This window comes from Xenopus laevis, chromosome 9_10L (genome assembly GCF_017654675.1).
Source record: "Xenopus laevis strain J_2021 chromosome 9_10L, Xenopus_laevis_v10.1, whole genome shotgun sequence".
Classification (NCBI taxonomy): Eukaryota; Metazoa; Chordata; class Amphibia; order Anura; family Pipidae; genus Xenopus; species Xenopus laevis.
In genome coordinates this window covers 117915726-117932121 of record NC_054387.1, presented here as the reverse complement: position 1 = coordinate 117932121, position 16396 = coordinate 117915726, and the positions used below count along the sequence as shown (strand labels likewise).

Genomic DNA, 16396 nt, shown 5'->3' with positions numbered 1-16396 from the left:
GAGAGATGGTGTCTATAGTAACAATGGATAATAGTCTCTGGGAAGGGAGTGTGACTGTGGGATAGCAGGTATAGTAGGGAGAGATGGTGCCTTTAGTAACAATGGGATAATAGTCTCTGGGAAGGGAGTGTGACTGTGGGATAGCAGGTATAGTAGGGAGAGATGGTGCCTATAGTAACAGTGGATAATAGTCTCTGGGAAGGGAGTGTGACTGTGGGATAGCAGGTATAGTAGGGAGAGATGGTGCCTATAGTAACAATGGATAATAGTCTCTGGGAAGGGAGTGTGACTGTGGGATAGCAGGTATAGTAGGGAGAGATGGTGTCTATAGTAACAATGGATAATAGTCTCTGGGAAGGGAGTGTGACTGTGGGATAGCAGGTATAGTAGGGAGAGATGGTGCCTATAGTAACAGTGGATAATAGTCTCTGGGAAGGGACTGTGGCTGTGAGATAGCAGGTATAGTAGGGAGAGATGGTGTCTATGGTAGGAGTGGGGATCTGTCCCTGACACTTAACTATAGGGTATATTTCACTAATAGCTGTGAGTATTGTAGGAGTGGGAGCACTTTTTTCAGGCAGGGTCAATCCAGAGATGTGTTCCACACGAGGAAGCTGGATTTTTCAGTAATTTAAGGGCTGCATTGCTGATGCAGGGAGCGCAGTTGCACCCTCTGCACTAAAAGAACCAAAATTATGATTTAAAAATTTAAATTTCAGCTCTCAAACGTGCCAGGAGGGGCTTTTTGTTGCCCATTAAGTTGCCAACTGAGGCAAAATTCTCAGCTTGTCTAATGGCAGCAGTTCCCCTGTTTGCAGCAAAAGCTGAGAAAGAAATGTCTCTGATTATAGGAATTTAATGAACATTTATACATCTCCTCTGCCGTTTAAATCCAATCACCTGTCCTTTTTATAAGAACAAAATTGTTGCACATTTTTGGGGAAGGGATTTTGTACTAATCTGTGGTATTCAGCCCAGCAGAGAGAAATAGGATTTTGGTATTTCAGCTGAATTATGATTAGATATGATGGAAAGGAGCTTGGCGAGGCTTAGCTGTGATGCCCTGGAAATGGCCTGCCATGAATGGTTTATGGGAGGAATTTGCTGTATGTTGTGTGAATGTGCTACACTGTGCTTGGTTCTGTTCCAGTCACTATATCAGGATGGGGTCGGGCAGAAATGCCTCTCACAGACATTGATGGGAGTAAACAGAGATCTCAAACCTCATTCACTAGTCCAAGGTACATACAGACATTTGGCTCCTCCACCAGCGCGGGATGCCAGGTAGTTGGCTGTTATTACTGGGAGCCATGGCTAATTTACAATCACAATGAACCATTTGTTTCAACGTCAATGGCTTCCAGCTGTTGCTAAACCACAACTCCCAGGATCACTAGCTAGCCTCTTTAATGTCACACAGCTGATTTAAAGAAAACCTGGATATTATGCTATTAAGGGCTCTTATACACGAGCGTTTTTTTCCTGTGCTCCCCTTCGCTTTCTTCCGTTCAGGCACAGGATTAGACGCACTCAATTATTGTGAAGGGGGCTGCACACAGACGCATGTATGCGCCGAACAAAGGTGAAAAGCAACATGCTGCGTCCCACCTGCGTTTGGCGCTTACATGCGTCTGTGTGAGTACATTCCCCTTCACAATAATTGAGTGCGTCTACTCCTGCCTTGTGCTTTCTTCCGTTCGCCGCAGGGGAGCGCAGGAAAAAACGCCCGTGTGTAAGAGCCCTTAAAATATAAATATATGTAACCCTACGTTACGTGGTTCTAATGGCTCACATGCACAGTGTTTAACACTTATGTTGTACACCAGAGGTTCTTGAACCAAATAAAGTCTTATTTCCCACAAAGCAGATTGTAAGTAAATTCTATATCAGGTACAGGTGAATAACAAGAGGTGGGATGTCTAGAGTCTGGTGCATATATATGTTCAGAGGAAATTCACAATTATCTTTTTTTTAAGGGCTCTTACTGACGAGCGGTTGAAGCTGCGCTCCCCTGCGTTCAGTTTTTCTGCATTCAGCCGCAGGGGAGCGCAGGAATAGACGCCTTTAGCTTTTTTCAATGGGGCTGTACTCACACATGCGCGTGTAGGCGCCAAACGCAGGTTGAGACGCAACATGCTGCATTTTTCCTGCGTTCGGCGCCTACACGTTCCTGTGTGAGTACAGTCCCATTGAAAAAAGCTAAAGGCGTCTATTCCTGCGTTCCCCTGCGGCTGAACGCAGAAAAACGGAACGCAGGGGAGCGCAGCTTCAACCGCTCGTCAGTAAGAGCCCTAATTCTTTGCCTTCCTATTCTTTCCAGAATGCAGTATAAAGTGTAATGGGGTTGTTGGGGGTCACTGACCCCTACATCAACCAAAAAAGTGCATGTCCTGCATGGCCACAATTATATTGTTATTTTTACTTTGCATTGCGTAGCTTTCTTTATCAGGCCTCCCCTATCCATCTTCTATTCTATCTTTTAAAGAGGTTGTTGGACTTTAGTATTATAAAGAGAGTAATATTCTGAGACAGTTTGTAATTGGTTTTTCATTTTTTATTATTTGCGGTTTTTGAGTTATTTTTTATTCAGCAGCTCTCCGGTTTGCAATTTCACCAATCTGGTTGCTAGGGTCCAAATTACCCTAGCGACCATGCATTGATTTGAATAACAGACTGGAATATGAATAGGAGAGGCCGTGAAAAAGTAGCAACTACAATACATTTGTAGCCCCACAGAACATTTGTTTTTAGATGGGGGGGTAGTGACCCCCATTTGCAAGCTGGGAAGAGAGAATGCAAATAATTCAAACTAAAAAAAGAAAAAATGAAGGCCAATTTAAAAGTTGCTTAGAATTAGCCATTCTATAACATACTAAAACTTAGGTGAACAACCCCTTTAAGACATTGCCTGGTTGCTGGGGTAATAGGGACCCTAGCAATCAGAAAGTCATTAAAATTCCAAACTGGAGAGGTGCAGGACAAAAAGTTAAATAATTCCAGGATCAGACTGGCTTGCTGGGATACCGGGATATTGCCTGGTTGGCCCTTCCCCCTTACTGGGCAATTAACCCCTTACTATCTCTTTCAAGTTCTGCTTTTATTTTCCCATTCCAAACCATGAAAGAAAACCATGTTAGGAAGATAACAAATGAAGGCCATTTCCTATGCCACATTAAACATACATTTTTATTGTCCCACATATATAAGTTGGTCTTTTCTGCTGTGTTTTCATCTTTTCCTGATGATATTTTTATGCACAGTCTCCTGCGCTTTTTCAGGCAAAGTCAATAGTTCATTACAGTGTAATTGAAAATCCCATCGTGCTCTGAGGTTAGTCCCATTTTACATCTGCTTACAATTCCAAATAAAGACATGGATCAGCGGTTTCTGTGCCGTACGTCACTCTTCACAAGCCGCACACCAGTGAACCAGACAACACAAGCAAAGCAAATATTTAGCAACGTTGTGGCTGTTGAATTTAAGGCAGGCAAGTCCTTGCAATTCTTGTTTCGTTTCCAGCAGCCTTTGGCTCACGGTTGATGCTGGGAGCTGTAGAGTTGCAAGGAGATCACCTGGCTATACAGGAAATGCTGCCTGCTGGTTGCTGTAGATGACTAGATCTATAGCAGGGGTAGATTTAATATGTGTAGTCCCTACTCTAACATCAACATTTTATTACTATTTGTCAGTTTTTTTAGGTAAGTTATTTTTAGTTTAATCAAAAGTACTGTAACTAAATTTTGCCTTTGTGCTCAAAGTTATATTGTAGCTTAGAGGAATGATCTCGCCAGGGGTCTAAAAATGGGCCCCACTTGGAATTGAAACAATGCACTGACTGCAGCGTTAACTAATATGTGTCACTAATATTCAGTGTCGGACTGGAGGGGTGTGGGCCCACTGGAGCTACCACATCAGGGGCCTGCTATGCCCCCAAGATCCCCCTGCCCCCTCTCCACTACCCCCACCCCAGGGCAAATCCCCCTCTGTCCCCCCATAACACCCAGTGTACCTTTGGAGGTCAGCGTACCTACGGAAGGAAGCGTCTCTGCCAGCCTCGCGGGAGTGGATCTGGGACCCAAAGGAATAAAATACTGGACAAGTTTTGGGTTGCCCCCCTTACCCACTAATATTAGCAGAGTCGGACTGGGCCAGTGGAACACTGGGGAAAAAACCCACTGGGCCCCCAGCTCTAGTGGGCCCTGCCGGCCAGGTCCAACCCTGATAATATTAGCGGGTAAGGGGTGCAACCCAAAACTTTTCCAGTACTATATGCCTTTGGGTCTTATGGGCTTACAAAAAAAAAGAAAAAGATGAATAGCAGGAAGTTGCTCTGAAATACAGGACGTAAAGAACCAAGTGGAAAATGGCTTCCCTCTGTTCCTCCCCTGAACAGCTCATTCCTTTGACATAAGCTCAGTTAAGGTTTGGGGACAGGTAGAGTGTTAATTAGATATATTTTGGTCCTTTCTTTATATACCTGTGACCATTATTCTGTTTTCATACATCCCAATTGTCCCGTCTTCTGCGAGATTTTTGACAGCTCAGTCCGCAGTCCCGGGTTTCTTTACTGAAATGTCCCGACTTTCTCTTTGATCTCCTGCAGCGAGAAAAAGATACAACGTTTCTGCAACGTAATTAAAATGAAATGTTTTCAAAACTTTTCAATCTTTCTGTAATCTGCCAAATTTTGTAAAAATGGACATGGTGATTAGGGAGTGTGGGAGGTATGCTTTATTTATTTATTTTATTACTGCAATGCTCTACTGACAGCAGCATAAACTATTACCTCAATTTGGGGGGGGGGCAACCCTTCACAGTACATTATGCCAGAAGGAGATGAGAAGCAGGAAGATGCTCTGAAAACAGGAAGTGAAGTGCTAGGAGGGAAAAGGTATCACTTTGTTCCTCTCATGAACAGCTCATTCCTTTATACTATAGTTATTACAGAACCCCTGCAGCATAAACTAATATACTGTAAGCAGGTAAGGGGCCCCCAAAACTGTAGTTTACATTATCTTTATAGAAAGCAATGAGATGCAGGAAGTTGCTTTGAAAAACAGGAAGTGAGATGCTATGCGGGAAATGGCTCCCCTCTTTTCCTCTAAGCATTTTTAGCATATTTTTGTTTACTTGAAAAGCCATTGCAGTATCCCACAAATATGTCTCTAACTTGTTGCAATTCTCTGTGCCCTTCTCTTGCCAGGCTTCTGCTGCAGGCTGGCATCGACATCAACCGGCAAACCAAATCTGGGACGGCTCTTCATGAGGCAGCCTTGTGTGGGAAAACTGAAGTGGTGCGCCTTTTACTGGATGTAAGACTTTCTCTATGCTTTCTACTGAGGATATAAGATATGTATATCAAGTCAGATATAATCCCAGTGTACCAGCCACACAGGGGCTCTGCCATCTTATTAACAAAATTATTTTAAGGACAACATTTCTATATTATATAAGGGAGGTCAGACTGGCCAGCTATGGAACAATTAAGGTTAAATGTAATTACAGCTGATAATATTGCTTTGCTCTGGGTTGCTATTGGTTACTAGACCTAGACACACTTTGCTATTTATATCTCAGCTGTATGGGGTAAAGCAAATATTGTTTCAAAACTGAGCATACAATGTTGAAGTGATATAGCCCATTAAAGTGGACCTGTCACCACAATATTAATGCATTCATAGCTGTTGTAAATCATTTAAACATCTCAGCTGTCAATCAAATATTGACTGTCCCTCCTCTATGCCTTAGGCATAGAGGCGGGGCAAACAATTACTTTCACTTTCCATGCAGCACTTCCTAGATGTCACTGGTCTCCACACATTCCCCCATTTTCTTCACTTTAATTATGTAGCCAGGGCATGCCATGGGGATGGACATCAGGTCCCCCATTCTGGTGCACAAATAAGATTCTGAGATGATACAAGGCTTGCCTTAATAACAGTGTCCACAAAATGGCTCCTGCCTATTGTTATAATTATGAATTCCCAGACTGAAGGAAACAGGATTCAAGTAATTTATATAGTGTAATTAAAGTTCATTTTGCGCGACTAATGTGATAAAATAGGATTTGGAATAATTTTTTGGGGTGACGGGTCCCCTTTAAATGACCAGGAAAGGTAATATCTCAGGGGAGTGCCCCCTACCACTGGCCAGCTCTGTTTCTTTAAAAATCTTACTAGCCCAGTTTAGCTTATAGCAGGATGAGTAATCACCATCTTTCTTTTTCTTCCTAGCAATCTACAGCACCAGGTCAGGCTTAGCGAATGTGCAGACACTTTGGAAAATTTGGGTCTGTACATGCACTAAGACTGCCGTGGAGGATTTAATAGGAACAAGGCGGGAGAAGGCAGTTAAATGCCACTACCACTGCCTTCAATTAACATCAATGGGGGTGCCTTACAAATTATTACCCCCCAGTGACTTTTAAAGTAAAACAAGCAACTGTCGTATATTAGCTTTTTAACACATTTTCCCCAAGGTTTGAAGGTCCCTCAAAGGATTTAGCTGTAGGCCCTTATAATTTGTAGTTAAGCCACTGCAGAATGCACCATCTGGAGCTTTATGGCAGAACTGTGGCTACTTAAAAAATGGCACTTGTTTAGTTTTGAAGGGATGTGGATTTGCATGCATATAATTTACATGCCATCTGTGCATCCCATAGTGCCATTCTGTAATATTCTCTCTGTACTGCAATGCAGAGATATATAGGAAAACAGGGAATTGTGGGGAAAAAATGGAGATGCACAATCTCCATTTATTGTGTTGCAGAAATTATTAAATTAGTCCTTACTTATATCTATGTATGGTGTGTCCTTAAAGGAAACATTTGCCTCTTTGTAAGTTAATTAAAATATAAATTAGATCAGAATATTTCTTACTTTCTGTAACACATTTTGCCAAATCAGACCTACTACAGGCATAACAAATATCAGCATATCAGTGAAGTCAATGAAGGTTCTTGGTGGCCTTCTGTGAGTTGTAGTTCAGCAACATTTAGAGGACCTGTGCTTTTTCTAATCTGTTTTGCTTTGCTGCATTATTATTTTATATCTGACTTCTGTACTGTGCATAATTACGAGTGTGTCTTTTGAATTTGGATATTTTATTTGACACCTTGTCATCTAAAAATGCCCTAGGTATCTAGATCTTAAAAGGGAGTTTTGATGTGCTAATCCCTTGGGTGTTTGTCTCTCTGGTTACCAGGCTAATGTGTTCTGCACCAGTTAAGGAACCTGGGGAAAATGTCATATAAATCAAGCTGCCAGGGGGTGTGGACTCCTCTTGCTTTCATCTTTCCCTTCTAACTCTTGTGCATGGATTACTAGCAGAGTAGACTGCAGATTGATGTACCAAGATCCCTTACCCAGCTTCATGGAGGATGGTGGCATGTGACTGAAAATATCATAAAATCCCACATAATCAGCATTCACTTCCTTTAAAGGGCAACTGAAGTCTAAAATAGAATAATGTTAGAAATGTTGTATTTTGAATACTAAACATAAACATGAACTTACTGCACCAGAAGCCCAATTAAACAAATGATTTATGCTTTTAAAGTTGGCACAGGGGGCTGTCATCTTGTAACTTTGTTAAACACCTTTGCAATACCAAGACTATGCACATGCTCACCCCCCCTGTCGTTTAAAAAGTATGATTGTTTCGCTGCACAGCAGTTAGGGACCGTCTGAAGTTTCCTAACTGCAGCTGTCAGAGCAAGTAAAACGAGGGGTAAATTTCACTGCATACGGTCAGGTTTCTTATAAAAAACGGTACACAATTTTTAATTAAAGTATATTGGAGATAGGTTTCTTTTTCTTTAAAGAAAGTAAAAATGGGATTTTATTTTTTTGCCTTGACATCCCCTTTAAAGCCTCCTATGAGACTAAGTGAAATGTAGCTTTTTCCAACTTTTACACTGGAGTACTTAATTGCAATGCCACATTGCTGTGTAATACTTCCAGAATGTGTGGCAGATAAATACAGTGGCAAATCCATGTATAAAGGAGATAAAAAGACGTTGCTTTCCCAACTGGTGCAACATCATTAAGCCATTAGTTATATATGTGTACCCATCCTGCCCCTATCTGACATCACCAGAGAGAGGGGGGAGGCAGGGGTGAGTGTATATAAAGGGCAGTCAACAGAAGCAGAAGGAATGCTAATGTCGGTGAAAAAACATTGTGCCAACTTCATCCTGCCCAACCCTTTACAGGTTTCTGGCCAGCCCATGCAACACTAATGTATAATACCACAAAACACACAGAAGAATTAATATAATGCCAAATCTATGTGTAATAATAGATTTGACTCTCATGTATCCCCTGGCCAGTTGCTTCTCACACATAGAAGAAAAATAGGGCCGACCGGCACCACAGGACCAGAGAGATTAAATTAAAATAATATTTTATTTATACAAAGTTTAAAGGTATATAAATCTGCATCTCCATCCACCCTATGCGTTTCACACCCTACAGGGCGCTTAGTCATGGGCTCACGCATAATCTAACATTTGGGGGCCGATTCACTAAATTCGAGTGAAGGATTCGAAGTAAAAAAACTTCGAATTTCGAAGTATTTTTTGGGCTACTTCGACCATCGAATGGGCTACTTCGACCTTCGACTACGACTTCAAATCGAAGGATTCGAACTAAAAATCGTTCGACTATTTGACCATTCGATAATCGAAGTACTGTCTCTTTAAAAAACGTCGACCCCCTACTTCGGCAGCTAAAAGCTACCGAAGTCAATGTTAGCCTATGGGGAAGGTCCCCATAGGCTTTCCTAAGTTTTTTTGATCTAAGGATATTCCTTCGATCGTTGGATTAAAATCCTTTGAATCATCGATTCGAAGGATTTAATCGTTCGATCGAAGGAATAATCCTTTGATCGTACGATCGCAGTATTTGCGCTAAATCCTTCGACTTCGATATTCGAAGTCGAAGGATTTTAATTCCTAGTCGAATATCGAGGGTTAATTAACCCTCGATATTCGACCCTTAGTGAATCAGCTCCCAAGAGTGAAGTATATATTGTATACTATCTATAAGTAATTCTTATCCTACAATTATGAATATTACAGTGAAACTCCATGCAAGCATTTCTCCTGTACTGTGGCTACTCTATCTTGTTTAACACTGTGACTTCTCTCTTGCAGAGTGGAATCAATGCTCATGTCAGAAATACCTACAGCCAGTCAGCCCTGGATATTGTGAACCAGTTCACAGGAACGCAAGCTAGCAAGGAAATCAAACACATGCTTAGAGGTAGTGGATCCTATCTTGAAACATCAAGGATCATCATTTTACCCACTGTTATATTATGGTGGCCACAGCATATGTTTGCTTCTGTGGTATCCTCTCAGTATTATGTGTGCTGGCTGTTCATGTCTGTTCAGACTAAGGGTGTTTTAAATATAGGGCCCTATGGACAAGTTGCCCAATATTTTATTTAACAGTGACAGAGGAAGCGATTCCAGTGACAAGAGATGGCTGATTTTTTTTATGGTGGATAAATGTTACACTGAGCATACAAGTCAAGATCAGCTAGATTAGTGAGGTTGCCATATTAACAGATCTTTAGTAAACTGCTCAATCAACTGTTGGGCTAAGTCACACGGTAGACCAGGATTTACCAGCCTGCCCAATTGATAAACCAATGAGATGATTTTAAAAACCTAGGATGATGCTGCAATGGAATCTTCAGGGAAAGGCATCAGCATAAGTTCATACACCATGGCTATCTGTACAGTTGTTGGACATGCCAAGCTTTTCAGTCTGGCTCAGACCATCCTGAAGACTAGCTGAGCTCGCCATAGTATCTTGAGCGAAAAGTATCAGCATTTAAGACCACTGGTAGATGAAATATTCCATAACTGCCTGTACATTTGGTGGACTTTGAAAGCTTCGAACACTGGGGCATATTTGGAAAGAACACTTATTTTGATTTCCATATATCTGGAATCTTGCTATGAACCCAATGGGACTGATAACATTTTGAACCTGAGGGATGGGTCTTAAATAAAAGATGTTCAAAAAACACTAATCTAGGGCATAATCATGGAATTAAGAGAAGAATGAAACACATTTGCAGCAATCCAATCCATTTTGCAAAGCTGCAGCCAAGAATTGTTTCCACCGGAGGTTTGAAATGGTGGAATGGATGGTTTGGATGGCGAAGGCAAGCATGAAATAGTATTAATGTCAAATACATTAGGTAATATGGATTAGTGAATTGGCTGTTTCATCTACAAAACAGCAGCTTTTGAAATGTGAAAGCATCTGGAGTATTTGCTTGAGACTCTGTTATTGTCCTGCCACAAACTGACAATTTGGGTACATTTAGGGGTGTATTATCCACAATCAAATTTCAATTATTGCTGCAATTCAAGTTTTTTTAAACTAAAATTCACAAGTTTGAGTTAGAGTTTCAATAAATGGAATTTTAGAAATTCCATTTAAAAATGTGGTATCTAAAAGCTGCCAAGTGGATGTTAAAGTCAATGGGAATTGTCCTCAGTAAGATTAAATTTTTTTTCAATTCGAGTTTTTCATGTTTTTTGAGCTTGTTAACTCACCAATTCAAGGTGTTCAAGTTTTTTCACAATTTTATTCAACTGAATTTTTTATATGTAGTTTTTTTACATTTGAGTTTATTGTTTATTCAAATTCGAATTTTGATAAATAGGCCTTTAAGTAAAACATCTGTGTTTTTGCTCCGGAACAGGTAAATATGCTGGTGATCTATAAATATAAGTCACATTCACAGAAGGGATGCTTAGTTCTTTTAGTGCATAGCCGCACTGGGCTGAGTGGATTATGTTTACTTATACACATTTGTTTCTCTTCTAGAAGCTTCCGCAGCTCTGCAGGTCAGGGCAATGAAGGACTATTGCAATAATTATGATCTGACCAGTCTGAATATAAAAACGGGGGATGTTATTACGGTAAGTCTGTGCAAGAGGGGCAAATAGCAAAAGTCTTGGCATGAATAAAACTGATACAATTTAGGAGCTTTATTCAGGGTGTTTGTTCTAAATTTGGATTGTAGAATGGCACCCGCCTCCAACCCAACAATTCTGATTAAATTGTATGTTTCTGTGCATCTCTAACTGAGCAGAAAATGACGCAGAACTTGTTTGTGAACATTTCAACTGTAAAATGCCATCTGTTAGTCAATTTAAAGTGGAAGATCACCGTTAAAGGAAAACTGTATATGAAATATATAATAATAAATATACTTATATATATATATTAATAATGATATATATATATATATATATATATATATTGTTAATATAAGCTTCAGCATACTGAAATAAGAAACTTTCTAAATACAATTAATTAAATATTCTTTCTGAAATAATCAAGTTTATCTTCACTATCCCTCTCTGTTTCTCTTAATTCTTTCTTCCTGAAGGAGTTGGGTTTCAGAGAATCATTGACAGTTATATCCAATATATATTATAGGGGGCTCCTTTTGCCTAGAAGATGTATTAGAGCTCACTCTTTTAAAATCACCAGAAATCCTGTCTCTCTACATGCAGAATTTGTGCAAAAGGCAGTTATTTTGTTTGTACTGGAATCAGTTTCTGATTTCAGTATGATGAAGCTTATAACAAACTGGGATCTGCAGAGGCTGCAAATAAGCTATTAGTTATTTGCAGCCTCTGCAGATACCAGTTACACATCATTTCAGTCATGGCATTGTTAGTGGCACAATAAGTCCCCCAATGTTTGCTTGTTACTTAATGATTTTTCTCCAGTCTCTCAGCCATTATCCATTTCTTTCTCTGCCTCTCTCCACAGGTCTTAGAGCAGCATCCTGATGGGCGATGGAAAGGCTGCATCCATGATAATCGGACAGGAAACGACAGAGTGGGTTACTTTCCTTCAACCCTGGTTGAAGCCATCAGCAGACGAACAGGCAAAGTCTTTCACTTTCTCACATTAATCATCCTTTGCTGTCATCCTCAGTTAACAAATCATCATTTTCCATTATACTGCTAAAGGCTGGATTAACACAGGATTTGTGCAGACCATTTAGGGACATAGTGATGCCTTTAATTGGTCATACTCCTTTTGTGCACCAGGAATGTGCCCTGGAAAAGCTTTTGATGCCCAGGGTTATATATAATCTGCATGTAGTGCTGCTAAATGTAAGAAAGGCATGACGAGTGGTTTTAAATTATTCTTAAAATACATTTAGTATATCTGGTGAAGTCCATAAGATCTGGCTCTCCAGAAAGTAAACATTTTAGAAAGTAAAGTAGACGAAAAATGATGTTTATGTTGAGGTGCTCCCGGGGTAGCCATCTGGGGTACTTTGGAAACAACTGTTCTTTCAACTGCAATCTTGCCATTCTGTATAGGTCAATGCACAGGGTCAGATTGGCCTATCAGAGCAAAGGAGGATCTCCCAGTAGGCCCAGGCACTAGTGGGTCACAAGCCTAGTCCTATCAACCCATCTTTATTTCCACTATGAAACTATATAAAAACGTTTAGCCTGTAACACTATCATGATCTAATTGCTGTTAGAGTAAGTCCAAGGTGTAAGGTTCTCTAGTCTGCCCTAGGAGACCCAGTCCGACCAGCGTGAATGTAGGTAAATGTAAGTATTGCTCTATGGACTGGGCAAGGATATATACTGTGAGAAAGGGCTGTCTAGCTGGAGATGTCAAGGCCGCAAAGCTGGCTGGACCATGAAGGAGGGATCTTGTGGAGTCCAATAGCAAGGTATCAGAAGGGTCAGGCAGAGTTCAAGTCTGATTATCAGCAACCAGGAGAAGTAGGATACCGGCCAAGATTCAATAATAATAATAATAATAATAATTATTATTAGAATATCATTTAGAAAAGCACACCCATGATCTTAGCAGAGTACAACCTGCATTTGAGCAGAAGCACCAATAAATTAGGACTTTGGTGCCAGGAGCATCAAACATGGTGCCTACCGTAATTTCAAACCAATATGCCCACCCCAGCATGTCAGGACCCCTCGCTGGATACGCCCAAACTGCGCTTTTTTACAGAGGGCTCTATCTAAGGTATTTGTTTTTTTAAAACTAATTAATTGAGACACATTTTAAGTTTAAATAGCTTCTTGGCTAAAGATATTTTATATCCATCTACAGTCTCTTTCGTACCAAGTAGTTAAGTTACTTTGCACTATTTCTATTACCCTATAAAACTGGAAGGCATGCTCCTCTCGCTATTTAAAATGCATTTGTTTTCCAAGTTTAGAGCTTCTAATATTAGCCGTACCACTCCGGAGCCATGCTAATGGCAATGATTTGGGGAGGGTTATCGAGGAGCGAGGTGCTTGTTTCACATCAGACTAGCCGGCCCCTCAGGCACTAAAGAGAGTTTCTGATGAAGTCCGCTGGCACTGAAGTCTATGGAAGGAATTAGCATTCTGAGTGGGGTGCTGCTGATGTAGCGCAGGCCAGTAACAGGTTTATACGCTATTTATCCAGGGAATGTGTTATATGGTGAGCCTGTCTGTTACATTCTCTTCTCCCTCAACACTCAAACAAACACAATATATGAGTCTCTTTAACAAGACATAAATACGTAGGGCTCCTTTTAATGAAGAAAGAGTCTTCATTAAGTCTCTAAAAAATATATTTTTTTTTTATTGTTTTCATTATAAAGATCTGTCTTTTTGGATTCTCACAGTGTCAGCTCCTCCTCTTGGAGTCAATAAATGCAGGTATTAAGTCATGGATATAGAGTTTATTATATATAGGGTTTATCTAAGATGGAGAATCTAGTTAATTATTCTTTCCTCCCGCAACTGCGCTGAAAGAAGTGGGATCAAGTGCTAAATTAACAGTTATGGCAATGATATTCCCAATGATGTAACAGCAGGCTCTGCGACTGCATGGGGGCATGAAAGGACCCATGTCACCTGACACCATCTCTTCTGCCTGTAACTATGCTGTCATTTTATTTTTTTCATGTTTTTTTTTTTCCGGGGAGGGGGGGGGGCTCAGGAATGTAAAGCTACACCTATAAAAATGCTGTGTTCAAAAGTACGATGGTCTACGGTTGATGCCTCTTATACTACTCATAAAGCTAGGGTTGCTTTTTTATTTAAAAAAAGTCAACCAAACTCTCTTCCACGAATTGAACTCCTTTATCAGTTATTTTTCTTGAAAACGTCAAAGAGGGTTAACGTTGCAACAAAATCGAGCGTCAATTTGTATTGTACAACAGATTTGGATTTTTAGCAGCTTTGGGGTGTAATAAATCTCTAAAAAATTTAGTTTTTTTTCCCATGGATGTGAGAATTCAAGGTAATTCAAGAATTCAGGGGTAAGATGTGGGCAGATTTTTGTCCAGGTTTCAGATAGAGATGCACCGAATCCACTATTTTGTATTCGGTTGAACCCCCCCCCCCCCCGAATCCTTGTCGAAGGATTCGGCCGAATACCAAACCGTATCCGAACCCTAATTTGCATATGCAAATTAGTGGTGGGAAGGGGAAATCATTTTTTACTTCCTTTTTTTGGTGACAAAAAGTCACGCAATTTCATTCCCTGCCCCTAATTTGCATGTGTAAATTAGGGTCGGATTAGGTTCGGCCGGGCAGAAGGATTCGGCCGAATCCTGCTGAAAAAGGCCAAATCCTGGCCGAATCCCGAACCGAATCCTGGATTCGGTGCAACCCTAGTTTCAGAGTATTAAAACTCTGACAAGCAATATTGAACTAAACAGTTTTCCGGTTTCTAAGTGGTGGCACCCCTAAATACAGCACCAAAAAAAATACATTCTGCCGTGGCCATTAGTAATAGGCTGAATGGCTCCTTAAAAAGCAGTAGAGTCCAGAAGAAGCGCCTGTGCTCATTAATAACAGCACAAAATAAAGATGTTTGCAATGTGACACTGTAGTAGATGTTTCTGTTATTGGGAGATGTTATTCGAACGTATACATATGTATACACCCCAGTTTATGTTATTTTATGTTTTATTTATGTTTATGTTATCTTGTGTTTTGTTTTCATTGATTTTTTCATTTATGTTATTTTTTCCCATTCTGGTTATTGCCATGCTATATTTTGTCATTGTGTCTCGCCATTAGGTTCTTGGGACGCATGTCACCATGAATATTTGAGGCCGCGGCACACAGCCCGGGTATCTATCCCTAACGGTGACTCGCACAATTCCTACCATTGTTTGATGCCACAATCTCATACCCATCAGCTTCTTTTTAGTTCATTTGGCTACCAAAGGCCCTGCGGTGCTGCAGGTGAGCTGCTCCAATTAGCCAACCTCATCATACTTTTTGTTTCTTCATTTCAACCTTTGCTTATCTATTTATTTATTTTGTCTGTTTCCATCTTTTTTTTCTCCAAATAAAGTTTATTTTAAAAGCTTCTCAATTTCTAAGGAAGGTAAGGCTTAATTCACATGTATATATATACAGGTATATATATATAAATATAAATGTTTACGTTAGATGAGCAGTAGTTGACAAATGCATATTAAACCCCATATATCTACAAGCTCTGCATGGAATTGTATTGGAGTTAAACCCTTTGATGTGGGTTGTAGAACTCAGAATCCTCAAATGATCATGAGAGATTCCAGTCTTCTATCTGACTTCCTTCTTGGTCTGTGTAACAGATTATTGCCTTTCATATACAGAGCTGATAGCTCTTGGTCTTTAGAGCCTGTTGTCCTCTGTCAAAATGTTCTGCCCTCTGTCTGTGATTTCCTTCCTGATGTGTGTACTGTTAATTTTGGCATGCAGATACTGTAATTGTCTCTAAAGGTGGCCATAGACGTTACAATTCAGATCTTTCCTGGAAAAGATTTTTTCAGGTAGAAACAATAGAATTCTACTTATATCTGATGATTCAGCACTAACAATGGCCGATGTTCAGATTCCTTCAAAGGTGCTGATCAAAATTTTTCCGGCCGGGCCGATCGATGAGCTGACCTACAGTATATCCAAGTCTCTAGCCGATATCAGACGGCTTTTTTACCACCATACACGCACCGAAAATTGTAAAATTTTTTGTTTTGTATGATATTATTGGTGTGTCTATGGCCACCTTTAGTCTATAGAACTTGCTGCCCTCTATCTGTAGAACTGATGCCCTTTTTGGTCTGAGTAACTTACTATTCTGTTTGCTATGTAGAGCTGATTGTTCCCTCTTGTTCTAATGAACTTGCTGCCCTCTATCTGACTCCTTCTTGGTCTGTGTAACTGATTATTGCTTTTTATATACGGAGCTGATAGTTCTTGGTCTATAGAACTTGCTGTACTCTATCTTTAGAACTGACCTTCTTCTTGGTCTGTGTCACTGACTATTCTATTTGGCATGTAGAGATTTCTCTTGGTCTATAGAACTTGCTGTGCTATATCTTAAGAGCTGACTTTCTTCTTGGTTAG

At 40.3% G+C, this 16396-nt stretch overlaps 1 protein-coding gene across 4 annotated transcripts in view; it reads left to right on the top strand.

The window, feature by feature from the left end:
* caskin1.L (CASK interacting protein 1 L homeolog) overlaps nucleotides 1-16396 on the top strand; it is a 151467-nt gene that overhangs the window by 112727 nt on the left and 22344 nt on the right. For 2 of the 4 annotated variants that reach the window (XM_041577367.1, XM_041577364.1), the window contains exons 7-11: nucleotides 5204-5312; nucleotides 9155-9263; nucleotides 10848-10942; nucleotides 11805-11922; nucleotides 15080-15247. In XM_041577367.1, the coding sequence (XP_041433301.1) occupies nucleotides 5204-5312; nucleotides 9155-9263; nucleotides 10848-10942; nucleotides 11805-11922; nucleotides 15080-15247 (599 nt within the window). The remainder of the gene's footprint in view (nucleotides 1-5203; nucleotides 5313-9154; nucleotides 9264-10847; nucleotides 10943-11804; nucleotides 11923-15079; nucleotides 15248-16396) is intronic. The other 2 variants (XM_041577365.1, XM_041577366.1) reach the window with 2 other exon arrangements.